General features: G+C 41.9%; 1 protein-coding gene across 3 annotated transcripts in view; it reads left to right on the top strand.

Annotated features, from left to right (window-relative positions):
- Positions 1-5,047: 5,047 nt before the first annotated feature.
- Positions 5,048-21,751, top strand: part of RNGTT (RNA guanylyltransferase and 5'-phosphatase) — a gene marked incomplete at both ends in the record, with an annotated part of 279,010 nt that continues 262,306 nt past the window's right edge. For all 3 annotated transcript variants that reach the window (XM_080700452.1, XM_080700451.1, XM_080700450.1), the window contains 3 exons: positions 5,048-5,111; positions 11,129-11,238; positions 21,321-21,424. In XM_080700452.1, the coding sequence (XP_080556578.1) occupies positions 5,048-5,111; positions 11,129-11,238; positions 21,321-21,424 (278 nt within the window). The remainder of the gene's footprint in view (positions 5,112-11,128; positions 11,239-21,320; positions 21,425-21,751) is intronic.

Genomic DNA, 21,751 nt, shown 5'->3' with positions numbered 1-21,751 from the left:
GATTCTCATTAGGACCCTGCACTGTCTCTGTTACTTTTGAGAAATTAGTTGGGCGATGGGGGGGGGGCGCTGCCCTTAATCCTATTAACAGAAACTGGAGATATTGATCGAGAGCCCTGAATTTGGGTCCCAGTCAGGTCTGCTGGCAGGGAAAACGAGTTCTAGATGTTTCAGGTCGGAGGTTGGTTTTCCATCCGGACCAAGAACCAATTTTTGAGCCTCTAGCTTAATTCTTTCCCATTCCTCTGTCGTGAAAAGAGTCTGTGAAAGCTGCTGACAATCATCCCAAGGGGGGAGGTGAGTATAAAAGATAGACTCTAGGAGGGAGATTAAGCCTTGGGGGTCCTTAGAAAATGAAGGGTTTTGGTTTTTCCAATTATATAAATCTGATGTAGAGAAAGGAACATAAACCATAAAAAGCCTATCCTGAGAATCCATTGTCTCTCTAAGGAGAAACATTGGCGCCGGTGCCTGGGGAGGGGGCCTGCCAAAATTAGTCCCAGCCCTCGTATGTGGAGGGCTCCGCAGATCAGATCCTGTGGAGGAATCAGGCTGAATTTCAGAATTAGATTGCTCCCCCCCCCTTTCCTCTCTACTGTTCAGAGGAGTTCTTGCGCTGGTGCTTACTGTGGGGGTTTCTGTGGGAGCAGGGGGCTCTCTGGATTGGAGTCGGGCAAGACTGGAGCTGAAGCTGATTCCTTCCATGGTGGGTCTGGAAAAGATGACCTGCACCTCCTGTTTGAGGCTGTGTCTTTAGTTAAGAGAATTGAAGACTGATTTTTAGCCTTCTTTTGGCAATCTTTGAGCCATTTTGGTTGTTTATCTAGGATATCAAGCCATATATCTATATATGGAATTTGATCAGGATGGAATGCTGGCCTCCCTGAGCCGTAAACTTCTTTCTGAATGGCTGCGGCAATGGACTTACTGTAAGTGCCGCTAGGGGGCGATCCAACTCCAAAATTTGGCCATTCCGATTCACAGAATTTGCCAAGAGTCTGGCCATTTATGGAGAACCCGTAATTGCCAGCTCTGTTTTTGAAATCTTTGAAATTTGACAAGAAACAATCCAGGAGAGTGCTTTCTATTGAAACTTTTTGACCCATGATATTGATGGGTCCTTTATAAACACTATACCACAAAGACAAAGGAAGAGCAAACACCCTCCCCCCAAAAAAAGCACTAACAAAAAGCACTTCCAAAAAAGGAGGCCATGGATCAGACAAATGTGAAAACAGGCCACACACGTCTCTGATCGGAACCTTCAACAACTGTGGACATGGACTGGAAGTTTTATGGCGTTCCTGCCTCCTCAGAGTCTAATGTTTTATAGGATGGTTGGACATGACTGGAGATAACTGAGGTTTTTGTAGTGAAATTAAGGTGAACCTCAGTTGGCTTGGAATATGGAGGATCGGTATAATCCCCCGATCTGGCTCACTGCCGATGGAAGCTTCACCCGTTCCTTAGGGGTTACAAGTGGATGGAAAACCACTCAATCAGCTGGCAGGGAGGGCCTCTTGGAGTCCGTATGCCTGATCTGAGGTTCGGGGTGAAGGCCCTAGTGTTCTCAGGTCTGAGTGAATGCTGTTTTTCGGAGGGGACTTCCCCGAGGGGCCATATACCTCCACTGTGTCTCAGGCAAACCTTCTCCTGGCAGGGGGGAGGAGGGCCAGTTCAGAGTGCTGAGGTGACCAACCCCTTATGTGCACTCTCCTGGACGAACTGTCCTTTCCCCTTCTAACCCAGGGGTGGGGGTCTGTGTTCTCTCCAGAAGTAAGTCTGACTACCCTTAGCTTCAATACCCTCTAAAATTCAGATAAACTTTCTATGATCTTTCTTACCTACTAATAGCCTACCACATCTAACAAATACAAAACAAATCAGCCTAACACAATAAACAAACACAAAACAAACCAAAAATAATAAAACGAAAACACTTCAGGCGCCATAAAAACAAACACAACTTTAAACAATATTCAGCATGCTAAATCACACAAACCTAATAACCAAAACCAAACATACGGATAATACCGAGGCACAGAAAAGTCTTACCAGGGGAACAGGGGAAAGCAGGGAAGGACAAAATGCATGCTACCAGGGGGTGGGGGAGGGATACAGATGTCAGAAACTTAACCCGGTCTGGACCACAAACATTTCTGACTCTGAAAGTTTCTGACCAGAGTCCCCAACTGTCGTCACAGAGGTGGACATGGGCTGGGAGTTCAGTGGCATCCGGTCTCCTCAATTCCCCAAACCAGAATGCTCCCCAAAACAGATACAAATGTCAGAAACTTACCTAACTCTTTCCAGAGTCTGCCGGCAACCAGAAAGTGGACCAAGTACGAAAAAAAATAAATTTGGGCCACTGTCAATTGATTCCCTTGGAACCTGGGGATGGAATCCGGCCAACAGGTGGGAATTTTATCTCGCTGGGCCCTCCAAATGTTACAGTGCGCCCATACGAGACAAATTGTCCAACGTCAATTAAGTTCGTAAAGGTCACACTTTATTACAGGTTTGAACCTGGACCCAAGCACATCTGTCTCAGCAGAGTCAGCAAGGGCCCCGATTCCAGCAAAATGGGCTCCTTATATACTACTATTTTGCAAAGTCATTCTTATGACATCAGCCTTAACATTCTTTACATTTACAACTTCTATACGTTAAAGCAACTACGCAAAGCACACAGATGTTCCGGGAGATAGTGGGGGGTACATGAGAGAGGGTCTCTTATCTATGGTATGTTTGTCCGGATACAGAGGTGGAGCTGGGTCTCGGGCTGCCGCTTCCTTTTTATCTCGGGAGCCTTCTTGCAAACTATTCCCACCCTGTGCCTGACTTTTTATTTATTTATTTATTTTGGTGGTTCTGGGGTTCCTGGAAGCCCTTCTACCTCCAGGCTACACTCCCAGACCTATTTTTACATTTTTTTAAATTTGGAAACAGGGTCTTCTAAGCCAGCGCTCACGGCTGGCTTCGAACCTGCGCAATCCTCTTGTCTCTGCCACCCAAGCTCAGGGATTACAAGCGAGCGCCACCACGCCTGGCATGCCTGACTTTTTAAAACTTTAAGATGGAGACAGGCTTTAATATGGAGCCAGTATGATTCAGGGCTGGGCTCTAAACTCTATTAAAGTACACTCTCTAAAAACACTTTAAATTATTAATCACACCATATTAATTCAAACACATCTATACTATTAATTCAAACTAAAACCTAAATATTTAATTGAAAATATAAAGCACAACACTCCGAGCTCAACCCTTTCTTTTGGTGCAGTACTGGGGATTGAACCCAGGAGCATTCTACTTCCGAGTTACACCCCCATTCCTATTTTTTATTCTTTATTTTGAAACAGGGTCTCATTGAGCTGCAAAGGGCCTCACTAAGTAGTAGCTGAGGCTGTCCTCGAAGTGCAATCCTCCTGTCTCAGCCTCCCAAATGCTGGGATTATAAGTGTGTGCCACCATGCCCGGCTTCCTAACCCTATTTTTAACTCTTTATTTATTTATGGGTATGGAACCGAGGGGCATTCTACCCCCGAGCTACAGCCCCAGTCCTATTTTTAAATCTTTATTTTGAAACAGGGTCTCATTAAGTTGTGGGGGGCTCACTAAGTAGCTGAGGCTTGTTCTCTAATCATGACCTCCTGTCTCAGCCTTCCAAGTATTGGGATTAAAAGTGTGTGCCAGCCGGGTGTGGTCGCACACTTGTAATCCCTGGGCTTGGGAGGGGGAGACAGGAGGATCTCGCAGGTTCGAAGCCAGTCGCGCTGGCGTAAGAGACCCTGTTTCCAAACAAAAAAAACCACCACACCCGGCAAGAGAATATATTTTTTGAAGCGTCAGTGAGCCTGGTGTGGTGGTATGCACTTGTAATCCCAGTATTTGGGAGGCTCAGCTACTTAGTGAGGCCCTTTGCAACTCAGTGAGACCCTGTTTCAAATAATAAAAAGACTAAAAAATAAGTCTGGCTGAGTAGTTTGGAGGTAGACTGCCCCTAGGCATTCTTGTCTCCACCTTCCGAATGCTGGGATTACAGGACTATGCCATCATGCCCGGCTAAATTTTTATTTTCATTTTTATATATTTTTTGTGGTGTTGGGGATTGAACCTAGGAACATTCTACCTCCAAGCTACACCTTCAGCTCGATTTTTAATTCTTTTATTTTAGGGTCTCACTAAATTGCAGACGGCCTAAGTAGCTGAGTTTGGACACGAACCCGGATCCTCCTGTCTAAGCCTCGCAAGTACTGGGATTACAAGCGTGCGCCACCATGTCCGGCTTTATTTTGTATTTTTGAAACAGGGTCTAAATTTGCTGGGGTTGGACTTGAAACCTGCCATTTTCCTTTTTCTGCCTCCCAAGTACTGGGAAAATAGATGCTTTTACGAAAGAGGCGGGTCTGCCCCGCGTGGACAGACGCTAGGTTTCCTTCCACTTGGGGCGGCTTTCTCCAGAAAAAGAAAAACAAAACTCCTCCCAGAAGTCAGGTACACAGCACAGCAAACGCGCACGCGCAGAGTCCCAGAGGCGCGCGCACGGGGTCCCGCCTGGGGGCGGGGCCTCTGGGAGGGCGGAGGGGGCGGGGCATCCTACAGGGAGGAGGGGCGGCATCTCATCTGGGAGGGCGGAGAAGGCGGGGCCTCCGGAAGGGCGGCGGGGGTCGGGAGTCCCGGAGGCGCGGGGCGGGGCGTCCGGGAGGCGCGGGGCGGGGCGTCCGGAAGTCCCTTCCCTCTGCTCGCCGAGGCTCTCAGTTCTCACTAGCCCTCAGCCCGGCTTTCTTTTCTTCCCCTCTGACCTCGGAAAGGAGGGGGCGGAGCCCTTAGGGCGGAAGTCGTGGGGCATTGTGGGATCGCCTAAGCCGCGGAGTTCCTCCTGAATGAAAGTGGCGCGCGGCTCCTGACGTTACCCAGATCCGAGCGGGCGGCGTCGGGTCTGGCGGGAGCCGGCGCCGCGGTCCTCGGGTGCGGACCTGCGCGAGGAGGCGGCGACCCGGCCGCGAGCTCGGGGAAGGGGCGCGGCTCGGAGCAGTCCCAGGTCATGGCTTACAACAAGATCCCGCCGCGGTGGCTGAACTGCCCACGACGCGGCCAGCCTGTGGCAGGTAACCCCATTCCCCGACTGCGAGGTGGGCCGACTGGACAGCGCGGCTCTCGGCAGCTCTGTGCGGGGTGGCGGCGTTTCAGGACCCGGGAGTGAAGCTCGGTGGATGACTGGGTCGGTGGATGGGGGACACTTGTCACTGGTTCTGTAAGGCTAAGTAGTGCGAACGGGAAGGTAGGCAGGAGGCTGGTGTGACAGGAACTGAGGACTACAGAGGGCAGTACTTAAAAGCTTAGTCAAAAGTTTATGAGTCTTTGGGGGTTCAGCCTTCCCTTCAGAAGGAGAGAAGGGGGGAGAGGAGTGTGGGTCTTGAGATGGAGGGAAGCCAAGGAGGGGCAGTTCCCATATGTTAAATGGGTTGACACCAAGACTGGGAATCGAGAGGTTTTCTATTTTTTAAAATGAGTTGCCTTTATTGCGGATTTTCATCTTTGTTTACTTTAATATGCAATAAACTTTAAAATGTAGAGTTTGATACATTTTCACTACATATACATACATACATTCTAGGAAACATCTGTGAAACCATTTACCCTTGTTAATCCCAAGCTCTTGAGACTGAGTTCGCTAAATTAAAAGGATTTATTGAGTCATTACAGTTTCTAGCCAGAAAAAAGCCAGTAAAAGGTTCTGGACCAGGCTCTGTCATTACCAGCAGCAAGGCTAGATAGCATAGTTGGAATTATGTCTGTTGGACCTAGGTATCAAGAGCATTTTTATAACAAAAACTGAGGAAGGAATGCATGAATTATTTACATCAAATTTACTTTGGCTATAGATAACCAGAGTCTGATAACTTAAAGTGCATAAAGTTTTAGGTTAGGCTGGTCCATTAGGAGAAATATTCTGTTGCTTCTGGATTGGTTGGGGCTAATCTGGAAAATTCTTTTGTAAGCTGTTCCAGCTACTTAGGGTTTTGTGCAGGATTTCAATCTAAGCTGGGCTGGTGGTGTGCGATTATAATTCCAGTGTTTGGGAGGCTGAGACAGGAGGTTCGCGGTTGGTGGACAGCCTCAGCTACTTAGTGAGGCCCTTTGCAAGTCAGTGAGACCCTATTTCAAAAATAAAAGAATAGGGATGGGGTGTAGCTTGGAGATAGAATGCCCTTGGGTTCCATCCCCAGTTCCATGGGGGGTGGGGTGAATGGGAGGGGACGTAAACCTACATTTAGAAAAGTAGAAGTTTTTTTTCTTTGTAGGGCCGCAGTGGTTAACTTATTAACTTCTCTCCATCTTCTGACCCTTGTAATTAAATTGAGGACCTCTCAGAATTTCATCTGTTGACAATGACTTGGGTGGTTCCATTCTTTGGTTATAAATAAATTGTGCTTTGAATATCTGTATAGAATTCTTTGTGTGAATTTACACTTTTGTGTTAGTCTCTAGAAGAGAAATGACTAGATCATTCAGGTAGGTGTTATGTTTACCTTTTTTTTTTTTTTTTTTTTTTGCAGGGGATTGAACCCAGGGGCATTATACCTCTGAGCCATACCCCCAGTCCTTTTATTTTTTATTTTGAAACAAGGTTTCACTACAGTTGCTGATGCTGGTCTGTCTCAGCCTTCCAAAGACTGGGATTACAGGTTTGCCTACCAGACATGTTTACTTTTTTTTTTGTGTGTGTGGTACTGGGGATTGAACCCAGAGGGATTCTACCTTTGAGCTATATCCGCAGCCCGATTTAATTTATTTGGAAACAGGGTCTTGCTAGGTTGATGAGACTCTTGTCTCAGCCTCCTAAGTACTGGGATTACGGGTATGCACCACCACACTGGGTTCATGTTTATCTTTTTAAGTAACTACCAACTTCTTTTCTAAAGTGGTCAAATTTTATTTTCCCACTGTTAATGTTTGAGAGTTTAATTTGTTTGACGTCTTCTCCAACACTTGATATGATCAGTCTTTTTAATTCCAGCCACTGTAATAGATGTATAGTAACATTGTGGGTTGATGTTGAGCTATCCTTTCATTTACTTTTTGGCTCTCTTCTTTTGTGAAGTGTCAATCCTTTGCTTTTTAAAAATTTATTATTTATTTATTGGTATTGAGGATAAAACTGTGGAGCATTGTACCTCTGTGCTACACCCTTAGCCTCTTTTTTATTTTTTATATTAAAACAGGGTTGCTGAGGCTGGCCTTGAACCTGTTATCCTCCTGTCTCAAACTCCCAAGTACTAGAAAAAATTAAATTATCTTTTCAATAGATTTAGGTTTAAAGCCTCTGGATAGATGTTAAGACTTCTCTTAAGCTGGGTGTGGTGGTGCACCTTGTAATCCCATTTCTTGGGAAGCTGAGACAGGATTGTGAACAGCCTCAGCTACTTAGTGAGGCCCTCTGCAACTGAGTGAGAACTTGTTTCAAAGTACAGAATAAAAAATAGGGTTGCGGAGTCGGGTTTGGCGCATGCTTGTAATCTCAGCACTTGGGAAGATGAGACAGGAGGATTCTGCAGGTTTGAGGATAATCTCAGCAAGTAGTGAGACTCTCATCAACCTAGCAATACCCTGTTTCCCAATAAAGAATAAAAAATAGGGCTGGGGGTATAGCTTAGAGGTAGAATGCCCCTGGGTTCAATCCCCAGTAACACACACACACACACACACACACACACACACACACACACACACACACGTCTTCTCTTAGAAACTTTGAAGGTAGATATTCTTACTGATTTTGTTTGAAAGTATAAATCAGTTAAAATAGGCATTAAAATCATTATATAAAGTGACTTTCCATATGCTTATATTATGATTCAGAAAAAAAGTATAACAGGCTTTTTTTTTTTGCTGAAATTAAAACCACTTACAGTTCTTTGGAGAGTAATTTTGTTTAGTATCCTTTCAATATGACAGCCTATTTTACCATAATCCTTTTTCCCCCCCCTGTGGTACTGAGGGTAGAACCCAGGGGCTTTTCTACCTCCAGGCTATACTCTCAGACCTATTTTATACAGGGTCTTACTAAGTTGACTAAGGAGCTGAGGCTGGCTTTGAACCTGTGCGATCCTCCTGTCTCAGCCTCCCAAGTGCTGGGATTACAAGCTTGTGCCACCACGCCTGGCTTAGCATAATCTTTATCCTGAGATATAGGGTAAAGCATAAGCTAGAGAAACTTCCAGCCTTATATTAAGGCCCATAGAATCAGGACTTTTAAAGAATTGGTTTAATTCAAACTTCAGTATCAGTTTTCTAGAACCATATCTTTAAGAGTTTTTTTTTTTGTGTGTGTGTGTGTGTGTGTGTGTGGTACTGGGGATGGAACCTAGGGGTATTCTACCTCCTAGCTATACCTCCAGGCCTATTTTTTATTCTTTATTTTGAAACAGGGTCTCACTGAGTTGCAAAGGGCCTCACTAAGTAGCTGAGGCTGTCTGCGAGAACCTCATGTTTCAGCCTCCTAAATGCTGGGATTACGAACGTGCACTACCACGCCCAGCTTTAAGTTTTATTTTTTTTTATTTTTTATTTTTTTTGTGTTTTTTTTTGCGAGTTTGGGGATGGAACCCAGAGGCATTTGACCTCTGAGCTACACCCCCTGCCCAATTTTTTTATTCTTTATTTTGAAACTGAGTTACAGAGGGCCTCACTAAGTCGCTGAGGCTGTCCGTGAACCGCGATCCTCCGGTCTCAGCCTCCCAAATGCTGGGATTACAAGCGTGTACCACCACGCCTGGCTCAGCTTTAAGAGTATTAAGTCAGGAACTTTTTTTTTTTTCTTTCTGTACTGGAGTTGAACCCCAGAGGTATTTTACCTCTGAACTACACCTTCAGCCCTTTTTTTTTTTTTTTTTTTTTTTTTGCGGTACTGAGGGTGGAACCCAGGTACATTCTACCTCAGACCTCCACCCCCTGCCCTATTTTTTATTATTTTGGAACAGGGTCTCACTGAGTTGCAAAGGACCTCACTAAGTAGTAGCTGAGGCTGTCCTCAAGCTGCGATCCTCAGTCTTCCAAGTGCTGGGATTACAAGCATGCACCACCACACCTGGCCTTCAGCCCTATTTTTTATTCCTTTTTTTTTTTTTTTTTTGCTACTGGTGGTGGAACCCAGGGGCTTGTCTACCTCCCAGCTATACTCCCAGACCTATTTTATACTTTATTTTGAAACAGGGTCTCACTAAGTTGCTGACAGTCTCACTAAGTAGTTGAGGCTGACTGCAAACCTGTGATCCTCCTGTGTCAGCCTCCCAAGTACTTTGGGATTATAAGTGGGCACCGGCTAGTCAGTAACTTCTTAATGTAGTGGTTTAGAACTTGAGTATGGAAGTTCAGTTTACTGGTAATTTTTCTTTTGGTCTTATATATTTTTGTTTTTGGTACTGGGGATGGAACCCAGGGGAATTCTACCTCCAAGCTACACTCCAAGCCCTATTTTTTATTCTTTATTTTGAAACAGGGTTTCACTGAGTTTCAAAGGGCCTCACTAAGTATTAGCTGAGGCTGTCCTTGAACCGGAATTCTCCTGCTTCAGCCTCCCAAATGCTGGGATTACAAGCATGTGCTTTTTGCTCTTACCAATTTTTAGAATTTATTTTGTTCTTAAACACTCTAATATAATGCCTTTTAAAGTTTCATTTAGATTGAGAGTACTTTACCAACAGTTGGATTTACAGATTATCATTTACCATGTTTCTTTTTTTTTTGTGTGTGTGGTATTGTGGATTGAATTTGGGTATTTTACCTCTGAGCTACACCCACAGCCTTATTTATTTATTTATTTATTTATTTATTTATTTATTTATTTATTTTTGTGGTACTGGGGATGGAACCCAGGGGCATTCTACCTCTGAGCAACACCTCCAGCCTATTTTATTCTTTTTTTTTGAAACAGGGTCTCACTGAGTTGTAGAGGGCCTTGTTAAGTACCTGAGGCTGGCTTGGAACCTGCATGATCCTCCTTTCTCAGTCTCCCAAATGCTGGGATTACAAGCATGAGCCACCATGCCCATCTTATTTTTATTTTTGAGGCAGGGTCTCCCTGAGTTGATGAGAGTCTCACCTCTTGCTGAGGCTGTCCTTGAACCTGTGATCCTCCTGTCTCAGCCTCCCAAGTACTGGGTACCTCCAAGCCTGTACCACCATGTCCTGCCTTTTCTTTTTATGGTGCTGGAGATTGAACCTATAGGTATTCTACCTCAGAACTATACTCCCAGCCCTACTCTTTTTTGTTTTGTTTTGTTTTGGCCTATTTATCATGTTTTGGAACCGATCTGAGGAAGTAACCGCTGAGCTAAAGCCGACCCAATTTATCATGTTTTGAAAAGGTACTTTTAAGAATTAAAACTTAAGATGGTTTTGTTGGTGCACACTTGTAATCTTAGTACTTGGGAGGCTGAAATTGGAGGATTGCAGGTTTGAGGACAGCCTCAACAATTTAGCAAGACTTTCAGCAACCTAGCTAGACCATGTTTCCAAAACAAAACAAAACAAAACAAAAAGAGTTAAGGTTAAGGGTGTAGTTTGGAGGTAGCGTATCCCTTGGGTCAATCTCTAATTATCCCTGTACACACAAAGAATTGTTCATTTTTTTTTTTTTTTGTGTGTGTGTGTGTGGTACTAAGGATTGAATCTAGAGGCATTCTAACTCTAAGCTACACCCCCATTTTAATTTTAATTTTATTTTTTGAAACAGGGTCTTGCTAGGTTGATAAGTTTCACTACTTCTGAGGCTGTCCTTGAACCTGTGATTTTTCTGTCTCAACCTCCCAAGCACTGTGGAATTACAAATGTGTGCCATCACACCTGGCTTATATATAGTTTTTTTTTTTTCTTTTTGGTTCTAAAGCATTCTACCTTCAAGTATCACCCCCAACCCTATTTTGTTTTTAATTTGAAAAAGGATCTTGCTAGGTTGATGAGAGTCACTGCTTGCTGAGGCTGTTCTTAAACTTGTGTTCCTCCTTTTTCTGCCTCCCAAATACTGAGATTACAAGCATGAGCCACCATCCCTGGCTTTATTATAGGGTTTTAACCTGAACTTTTATTTAATTAAATTATTACAATCTTAATGATGTTTCAGGAAGATTCTTACCTCTGAAGACAATGTTGGGACCAAGATATGATAGTCAAGTTGCTGAGGAAAATAGATTCCATCCCAGCATGCTTTCAAATTATTTAAAGAGTCTAAAGGTAAGAAGCAAAACTTTTTTTTTTTTTTTTTTTTTTGCTACTGATTAAATATACTTTATCTCTCTTGCTCTTCAGGTGTTTTTTTGGGGGGGGTTAAACTTTTTATTTTGAAATAATTCACAGAAATTTTGTGTAGAGTTCTGTGGATCTTCTCCCAGCTTTTCCTAATGGTAACATTTTATATAGATGTAGTGTAATATCAAAAGCAGAAAATTGTTATTGATATGATACCATAAATAGATTATACATTCTATTTGATTTATATAAAAATCAAATAAGCATTCATATGTGTGTATATGTGTGTGTGTGTGTGTGTGTGTGTGTGTGTGTGTGTGTGTATAGTTTTGTGTAGTTTCATCCCTTATGTAAATTCCTGTTGGTGGTTACAGAACTGTTCCATCTCTATAGAAGAACTCCTTCGTGCTACTTATTTTTTTTAATTTAAAATTTTTCCTTTGGTGCTGAGGATTGAATCCAGAGGCATTCTACCTCCAAGCTCCACTCCCAGCCCAATTTTTTATTGTTTATTTTGATCTCACGAGGTTGATGAGAGTCTCAAAACTTGCTAAGGCTACCCTCGAACCTGTGATCCTCCTGGCTCAGCCTCCCAAGTACTGGGTTATACGTGTGTGCCACCGCGCTTGGCTTTATGCTACTTATTTATAAAAAGGAAAAGTACCCACTTGCAGTCACGTCCTCTCCCCACCCCTTTCTTGGTATATTGGCAGTCTCCTTATATATTCTCCATCTTTGTAGTCTTGTTACTTTGGGAATATTGTATAAATGTAATAAAATAGTGACCTTTTGGGATTGGCTTTTTTTCATGAAGCACAATCCTCTTGAGATCTGTGCAAGCTGTTGCATGTATCAACAAAAATTCTGTTCCTTTTTATTGCTGAGTAGGATTAAATTGTATGGATGTACCACATCCTGTTTAACCATTTTCCTGTTGAAGGACATTTGGATTTCTTCCAGTTGTGAAATATTGTGAATAAATCTGTTGAATGCTCATGTGAGAGTTTTTTTCCTTTTTTTGTGGTCCTGCGAAGGAACTCAAGGGCATTCTACCTCTGAGCTACACCCCCAGCCCTATTTTTTATTCTTTATTTTGACACAGGGTCTCACTAAGTTGTAAAGGGCCTAACTAAGTAGCTGAGGCTGTCCATGAACTGTGATCCTTCTGTCTCAGCCTCCCGAATTCTGGGATTACAAGTGTGTGCCACTACACCCAGCTTTTTCATGTAAAGTTTTAGTGTATTCATTTTTTGGGATAAGTGTCCAAGAGTATGATTGCTTTAGTTATATAGTAGGTTCTGCTTGCTTGCTTGCTTGTTTGCGCGCGCGCGCGCTCTCTCTCTCTCTCTCTCTCTTTTTTTCGGTACTGAGGATTAAACACAGGGGCATTCTACTTCCAAGCCACATCCCCAGCCCTATTTTTTTTTTTTTTTTTTTTTGTGGGTCTGGGGATGGAACCAAGGGGCATTTGACCTCTGAACTACAACCCCTGCCCTGTTTTTTATTCTTTATTTATTTATTTATTTTTTTGTGGTATTGGGGGCAGAACCCAGTACCAGAGGTAGAAAAGCCCCTGGGTTCTACCCCCAGTACCACAAAATTCAAAATAAAAAATAGGGCTGGGAAAGCCCGGCATGGTGGTGCATGCTTGTAATCCCAGCGCTTGGGAGGCTGAGACAGGAGGATTGCATAGGTTCAAAGCCAGCCTCAGCTACTTAGTGAGGCTCTCAGCAATTTAGTGAGACCCTGTTTCCAAATAAAGTATAAACATAGGTCTGGGAAGTGGGATCTCACTAAGTAGCAGAGGGCCTCACTAAGTATCTGAGGCTGCCACAAACTTGTGATCCTCCTGTCTTAGCCTCCCAAGTAATGGGATTACAAGATTGCGCCACCACACCTGGCTATAAGTCTATATTTTGTTTCACAAAAATCTACCAAACTGCCACACTGGCTCTGCCATTTTATGTGCCCATCAGTAGCTTTTTAAGAGTATATGAAAGTTTGTGTTTTTCCACAGTATTCTGTCAGTACCTGTTATATTAGTTTCCCAGGGCTGCCATGATAAATTTCAACAAAGTGGGTGGCTTACAAGTGATATATTTATTCTCTCACAGTTTTGGGGGCTAGAAGTTTGAAATGAAGTTGCTGGCAAGGTTGATCTCTTCTGGAGGATTGGATAGAAGATCCTTTCCATGCTCCTTGTAGCAGTTGCCTGTACTACTTGGTGTTCTTGGCTTGAAGCTCCATCATTCAGTCTCTGCCTCCACAGTTATGGTTCTCTGTCTTCTATGTTCAAATTTCCCTCTTTTAAGGACATTGATCATTTCATTAGAACCTGTATTCCAGAATGATATCCTCTTTGTGTATCTACTTTTATTGATGCTTTATAGTCTCACATGATAATGTAGTTCAGAGTAGTAGGGACATATGTCCACATAGCACTTGGTGGGCTTCCCCCACCCTTCCCTCATATGTGATATTGAGGTTGGAATTAGTAATTTGTACATTTTGTACATGTTTACATAATGTCAGTGGAAGCGTTTCTTCACTAATTCTCTCTCCCTTCTCCCACCAACCTCTTCTGGACCTCCTCCAGTCTTCCTCCATTGGTCTACTGGAGTTTCTACTCCATTATCTAAAATCTCTCTTGTAGTCTAATAACTCCCTAGCTTCAGCATATGAGAGAAAATATATGACCTTTTACTTTCTGTGACTGACTAATCTCACTTAACATAATGTTCTCCAGGTTCATCCATTTTCCTGCAAATGACAAATTTTGTTCTTCTGTACTGCTGAGTAGAATTCCGTTGTGTGTACATCCTATAATTTTGGAATCCATTCATCTGTTGATGGATGCCTAGGTTGTTTCTAAAAGTTGACTTTTGTGAATTGTGCTGCTCTAAACATGAATATGCACATATCTATCATGATAATATTCTCATTTCAGTCCTTTTGGAAAGATATCTGGGAGTGGTATAGCTGGAATGTATGGTGGGTTCATTCCTAATTTTCTGAGGAATCTTCACACTCATCTCCATAGTAGCTTCACTAATTTGCAATCCCACTAACAGTGTATAAGAGTTTCTCTTTCTCCACATTCTCACCAGCACTTGTTGTTTAATTCCTTATGATTACCATTAAAATTTGGGTTAGATAGAATCTCAGTGTAGTGTTGATTTATATCTCCCTAATTGCTAATGATATTGAACATTTTTAATGTATTTATTTGCTATTTGTGTATCTTTTGTGCTTATTTAGTTCAGTTGAACATCTCTCTTTTTTTTTTTATTGGTGCACTGTATTCATACATTATAGTAGGATACATACTTTTGTAGACATACATGCACACTTTTCCCAGTCAGCCCCCACCCAATCCCCACCCCATTCTCTCTCTATCCCTCCCTCCCATGCTTGGCTTAGTAGTTGACATCTAGTATTATGGCAATTTATCCAAAATTAAAAATGATAATCTCACATAACAGTTTCATTTGTCTGATACCAAGCTTTTGGTGACTTAAAGATAACATTTCAATATTTCTTTTTGCTTTCTTTCTTACCAGAGAATATTTTTTTTTCTATTTTTTAGGTGAAACTATCATATATTTATATATTTATTTTTCAGAAAAAAATCTATCCTAACATGAAATATGGACTCTAGGTACCCAAAACGATCTTGAAAAAGAACAAAGCTAGAAGATATATATCTTCTGATTTCAAACCATATAAAGCTACAATAATTGAAACAGTGTAGTACTATTCTAAAGGCAGATATATAAACCATTGGAGTTAAATAAAAGCCTAGAGCTAAATTCTTCCCTATATTGTCAAGTTATTTTTGACAAGGTTTCCATGAACATTTGGTGGTGGGAATATTAATCTTTTAACTAAATATTGTTAAAAAATAATAATTACATGGAAAAGAATAAAATTGGACCCTTACCTAATCCCATATACAAATATTAACTCAAAATAGATAATAGACCTAAATATAAATCTTAAGACTATAAACTTTTAGGAGAAAATCTGGGTCATTAAACCTCACAACATTGAAATTGGCAGTGATTTCTTGGTTATGATTTCAATGGCATAGGCAACAGAGGAGTATACAAACTCCCTAAAAAATAAAAAAAAATTGTATATCCAAAGACAATGTAAACAGAGTTAACAGTTACTAATAGAATGGGATAAAATATTTCCAAATGCTATATCTGAAGGTATATTAATATTCCAACTAGAAATCCTAGAAATTAACAACAATAAAGGCAAACAATACCCTTTAGAGATAGGTAAAAGACTAACATAAATAATGAATCTCCACAGATAACCAATCTTAGTTGTCTGTTGGATGGAAAATCTTGTTTCTCTAGTTCTGGAGTGTGTTACCTATTTCTTCTTTGTAGTTAATCTCTTTGAGTATTTTCTCTAGTGCTGGTTTTGAAGACATAAATTCCTTCAGTTTCTGTTTGTCATGGAAGCTTCTTATTTCTCCATCTAATTTGATAGAAAGTTTTGCTGGGTAGGAAATTTTTGGCTGGAAGTTGTTTTCTTTCAGAGTTTGGAATATGTTACTCCAAGCTTCTGGCTCTCATGACTTGGTTTGGGAAGTCTGGAGTGATTCTAATTGGTTTGCCTCTGAATGTCACTTGGCCCTTTGTTTTTGTTGCCTTTAAGATTCTCTGCTTGGCTTCCACATTAGTCATTTTGACAATTATGTGGCATGGGGATCCTCTTCTCCGATCCTGTCTAAAGGGAGTTATATAAGTTTCCTGGACCTGTGTATTGACCTCTTGCTCTATGTCTGGAAAATTTTCTGCTATTACTTCCTTGAAGAGATTGTTGATCCCTTTGGTTTCACTTTCTTTTCCCTCCTCTATTCCAATTATTCTTAGGTTAGCTCTCTTAAAATGGGCCCATATTTCTTCAGTGTCAGATTCCTGCTGTCGGATATTTTTTTCTAGATTAGAAACTATGCGTTCATTTTTGGATTGCTCATCTTCTAAGAGTGAGATTCTGTTCTCCATGTGTTCTAATCGGTTGTTTGTGCTTTGAATTGAGGCCTTTACTTCATTAATTGCATCCTTTATCTCTTTTTGGCTCTCTCTGAGTTCTTTTTGAAGCACTATTATTTCTACAGTTATTTTCCTGATTTGATCTTCTAGAAATCTCTGATTTTCTGTTTTATCGGGTTCTGATGTTGTGGGGTTGTGGGCATTCATTGCTCCAGTATTATTCCTCTTTCCCATGATTTCCGATGTTTGTGCCTTCTCTGGGTTCTTCCCTTGGGTCACTATGACTTCCCTTAAGGTGTTCTGGATCTCGAGTCAGTAGTATCTCGGACCCCACTACTCCTTTACTGGGTTTTATCACAGAGTCTCCGACCCAGAGAGTCGATAGAGGCTGCTTTAGACTGTGGGGGGTGCCAGGTTGCACGTTCTCCTATGGTGCAATATCTCTGCCACCGCCCCTCCCCCACTGGGTCAAGTCCCAGGGAGTACAGTACTGGGATTTCTCCTCTGTGGCCCGCAATTTGACTCACTGTTCTTGAGTACGCAGATGTAGCTGTACTGGCCTCGCTGAATTCGGTGCTGCTGCCGCAGGTGGCAATGTGGCGCCGCTGCTACGCCCTCGGCAGTGGGGCTGGTGTTTTTCTTCTTGGTTTTGATTTCCACTCTGAATCCCTGCAGTGTGTGCTGAGCTCGGCCACTGGGAGCTTTAGATGCTCTCTGCGCGGAGAAATCCTGCCTGGCTGTTCCGCAGTGGCTCACCTCGGCTTGCTGTAGCCGTCCCGTGAATTCGCCGGTGCCGCCGGCAGTATGGCGCTGCTGCCGCGTCTGCCGCGTCATCGGGCGTGAGGCCGGTTATCTCCTCTGTGGCTCTGTTCTCAGTCCGCTTTCTTTCTGGAGCCTGGTGATTTTTTGTTTCACTGGTGATGGTGTTTTCTGGCTATGAAAGGCGCTGATTTTGTGGTAATGGAGATTTGTTGTTAGCGGGGCTCTTAAGCCCAGCTTTTCTCGGTCGCCATCTTCCTGAACATATCTTGATTGGGTTTTTTTTTAGTGTTTTATCTTTTAAATACTTTGTATATTCTAGATATTAGTCCTATCAGAGAAGTAGCTGGCAAAGATCTTCCATTTTGTAGGCTGTTTTTTGATTCTTATAGTTTTAATTGCTGAACAGAAACTTTTTAATTCCACCTATTTATGACCTTTTTTTTGGAGGGGCTCTGGAGGTTGAACATAGAGGCATTCTACTTCCAAGCTACACCCTCAGCCTGATTCTATTTTTTATTTGGAAATAGGGCCTCACCTTGGTAAGTTGCTGAGGGTGGCTTTGAACCTGTGATCCTCCTGTCTTAGCCTTCCCTCTTGGGATTGCAAGCATGCATCACCATGCCTGGTTCTGAATTCTAGTTTTAGTTTCCTGAGCTTTGGGTATCATATTGAGGAAGTTTCTGCCATTGCCTATGTGTTGGAGTTTTGGTCTTGGTCTAATTTCCAGGTCTTTGATCTTAAGTTGACCCATGTGTAGAGTGAGAGTTTGGGGTTTAATTCCTATTTTCTAAAAATGCATAACCAAAAATATTTTTCTCAATGCCATTTGCTAAAAAGGCTGTCTTTTCTCCAGCATATGTTTTTGGCACCTTTGTTGAAAATCAGTTAAGTGTATGGATTTGTTTCTGTATTTTCTATTTGGTTCCATTGGTCTATGTATCTTTTTTTGGACCAATACCATGCTGTTTTGTTTTGTTTTGGTGGTACTGAGGGTGGAACCCAGAGGCTTTCTACCTCCGGGCTATACTCCCAGACCTATTTTATATTTTATTTGGAAACAGGGTCTCACTAAGTTGCTGAGAGCCTCACTAAGTAGCTGAGGCTGACTTCCAACCTGTGTGATCCTCCTGTCTCAGCCTCCCAAGCGCGGGGATTACAAGTGTGTGCCACCAGGCCTGGCCCATACTGTTTTTATTACTGTAGCTCCATAGTATAATTTGAAGCCAGGTATTATGATGCCTACCACATGGTTCTTTTTGTTTTTCCACATGAAATTTAGGACTTATTTTTATAACTGTGAAGAATGACATTGGTATTTTAGTAGGGATTGCATTGAAGCTGTAGGTCACTTTTGGTAAAATGGCCATTTTGATAATTCTTTTATCTCAGAGCATGGGAGATCTATCTTCTAAAGATCTTTAACTTCTTTAGTGTTTTATAATTTTCACTGTAGAAGTCTTTTACCTCCTTGATTAGATTTATTCTTAGGTTTTTTTTTTGAGGTTATTGTGAATGGAATTGTTTTCTGGATTTCTTTTTCAATGGATTCATGGTTGGTGTATAGACAAGCTACTTTGCTGAATATGTTAATCAGCTCTAGAAGTCTTTTGGTTGATTTTTTTTAAGTTTTAAGTATAGGATCATGTTATCTGCAAATCGAGATACTTTCAGTTCTTTTTCTGTTTATTTTCTTTGATTTTCTTCCCTTGCATTATTAGTCTGGCTAGAATTTCAAGTGCTGCATTGAACAGAAGTGGTGATAGTGGGCATCTTTGTCTTTTTCCTGGTTTTATACCAGGTCCTCCTGGCTTTTAAGATTTAGGTTACAAAGTTTGAAGTGATTCTTATTATTTTGCCCTTGATTGTTACCCATACTTTTGTTCTCGATATTTTCAGGGTTCACTGCTTGACCTCTATTACTCATTTTGTTAAGTGGTATGGAGAAGCTCGTCTTTGATCTTGTCTAGGTAGAGTTTTGAATGTCTCCTGTGTGTGGATTCCCATTTGTTTTTGATGTTTTGGAATTTCTCTGAAGAGGTTTCTAATCCCTTGGTATGTGCTTCTAGACCTTCAATTCTCATTTTTCCTAAACTAGGTTTTTTTCATATTCTAGATTTCTTGAATATTCTGATTGTGTTGACATTGTCTTTTCTACATTGTTGACTGTGTATTAGTTTTTTTTTTTTTTAATTTATTTTGCCGGGCGTGGTGGCGCACCCTTGTAATCCCAGTGTTTGGGAGGCTGAGACAGGAGGATCGCACGGGTTTGAAGCCAGCCTCAGCTACTTAGTGAGGCTCTCAGCAACTTAGTGAGACCCTGTTTCCAAATAAAATATAAAATAGGTCTGGGGGTATAGCCCAGAGGTAGAAAGCCTCTGGGTTCCACCCCCAGTACCACCAAAAAAAAAAAAAAAATTTTTTTTATTTTTTATTTTTTGGTGGTACTGGGGTTCCTGGAAGCCCTTCTACCTCTGGGCTACACTCCCAGACCTATTTTATACATTTTTATTTTTGGAAACACACTCTCTTAAGCTAGCAGGCTGGCTTCAAACCTGCGTGATCCTCCTGATTCTGCCTCCCAAACACGGGTATTACGAGGGTGTGTAATCAGTTTTGAATGAGCTATCTTCTAAAAGTCAGACTACTGCCGGGCGTGGTGGCGCACGCTTGTAATCCCCGCGCTTGGGAGGCAGAAACAGGAGGATCGCGCAGGTTCGAAGCCAGCCCCGCGCGCTGGCTTAGGAGACCCTGTTTCCAAATAAAAATGTAAAAATAGGTCTGGGAGTGTAGCCCGGAGGTACAAGGGCTTCCAGGAACCCCAGTACCACCAAAAAAAAAAAAAAAAAAAAAAAAAAAAAGTCAGACTACTTTCCATGTGGTCTAGTCTGCCAGTGATTGTTTCTTTTGAGGACTCTGTTTTATTTATTTTCTTGTTTTGCCTAGAGCCCCTTACTGATTCTTATTTATGGCTTCAATTTCTTTTCTTTTCTTTTCTTTTCTTTTCTTTTCTTTTCTTTTCTTTTCGCTATACTGGGAATGGTACCCAGGGGCATTCTACCTCTGAGCTACATCCCCAGGTCTATTTTTTCTTCATTTTGAAACAAGGTCTCACTAAGTTGTAGAGGGCCTCACTGTGTAGCGGAGGCTGTTTGCTAATTGCAATCTTCCTGTCTCAGCCTCCCAAGTACTGGAATAGATCCTCAATTTCTTTACTGATATGTTCTTTCATATTCTATACTTTCTTCGATTTCATTACTGAGGTCTTTGATCATAATGAAAATCAAAATTTTGAATTCTTTCACCAGTACCAAAAAAAGGGATATACAGCCAGGTATGGTGGCTCACACTTGTAATCCCAGTACGTGGGAGGCTGATACAGGAAGATCACAGGCTCGAAGCCAGCCTCAACTATTTACTTATTTATTTATTTTGTGGTACTGGTGATGAAACTCAGGGGCATTCTACCTCTGAGTTTCACCCCCAGCCTTATTTTTTTTTTTTTTTTTTTTTTGCGGGTCTGGGGATGGAACCCAGGGGCATTCAACCTCCAAGCTACAGCCCCTGTCCTATTTTTTATTCTTTATTTTGAAACTGGGTCTCACAGAGTTGCAGAGGGCCTCACTAAGTAGCAGAGGCTGTCTGCAAAACGTGATCCTCCCAAAAATAGAGCTGGGGATGTAGCTTAGAGGTAGAATGCCCCTGGGTTCAGCCCCCAGTAAACACACACACACACACACACACACACACACACACACACACACGGAAGAGTTAGTAATCAGATAGAAGTGGAAATACACATGATATAAAATGCCTTGTCTCATATTTTAAGTCTGGATATAGTATAGGGTAGTCAGTAGATATGAACACAGTGATTGGTGATGGCTTCTTGGAATGCTGGGTGATGTTTGCCTGAAGCTAGAATTCTGGCATATTTTAGATTGATGCTTTCTCTGCTTCTGGCTCTTGTCTAATACATTATAGGTGCAGAGATAGATGGAGAAAACTATGGCAGTGTTTTCCTCTTTGGGTAGGCTTTGTGATGTTGAGAGTAGAGCTTGTTGCCTATGGTCCTGTTCTTTTATGAATCAAAGAGTTAATTTATTTTATTGAGTGCCTGCTGAGTTCTAGTGTCTTGAATAGGACTTGGGTAAGTGCTACTATCATGGTCAACTATTCAGTGGTTGACGGAATATAAATTTCCCTCAATGCGGATGGACAAACTAGTATTGCCCTTCAGTCTTCCTGTTTTGGAACAGCTTCAGTTACTAATTTGTTTTTATTTTTTTATTTCTTAAGGTTAAAATGGGCTTGTTGGTGGACCTGACAAATACTTCAAGGTTCTATGACAGGAATGATATAGAAAAAGAAGGAATCAAATATATAAAACTTCAGTGCAAAGGGTAAGTTATGTGTTAAGACTTTGTAAGTTGAAACCTTTTTTTGAAATTTGTATTATCAGCCAGGCACGGGGTGGAGCATGCCTGTAATCCCAGCTACTTGGGAGGCAGAGACAGGATTGAAGGTAAGAGGCTAGTGCGCTAGGTGCTGACATGCATTAACTTAGTGAGACCTTGTCTCAAAAAGGGCTGGAAAGCCAGGCGTGCTTTTGGATGTCTATAATTCTAGTACTTTGGAGACTAAGATACGAGGATCACAGGTTCACAGCCACCTTCCGCAACTTAGTGAGACCTTGCTTCAGAATAAAATGGTGACAATAAAAAAATTGA

This window comes from Muscardinus avellanarius (genome assembly GCF_963383645.1).
Source record: "Muscardinus avellanarius genome assembly, chromosome: 8".
In the NCBI taxonomy this organism is placed as follows: domain Eukaryota; kingdom Metazoa; phylum Chordata; class Mammalia; order Rodentia; family Gliridae; genus Muscardinus; species Muscardinus avellanarius.
Note: the sequence above shows the minus strand (reverse complement) of the source record. Positions and strands in the feature narration are given on the sequence as shown.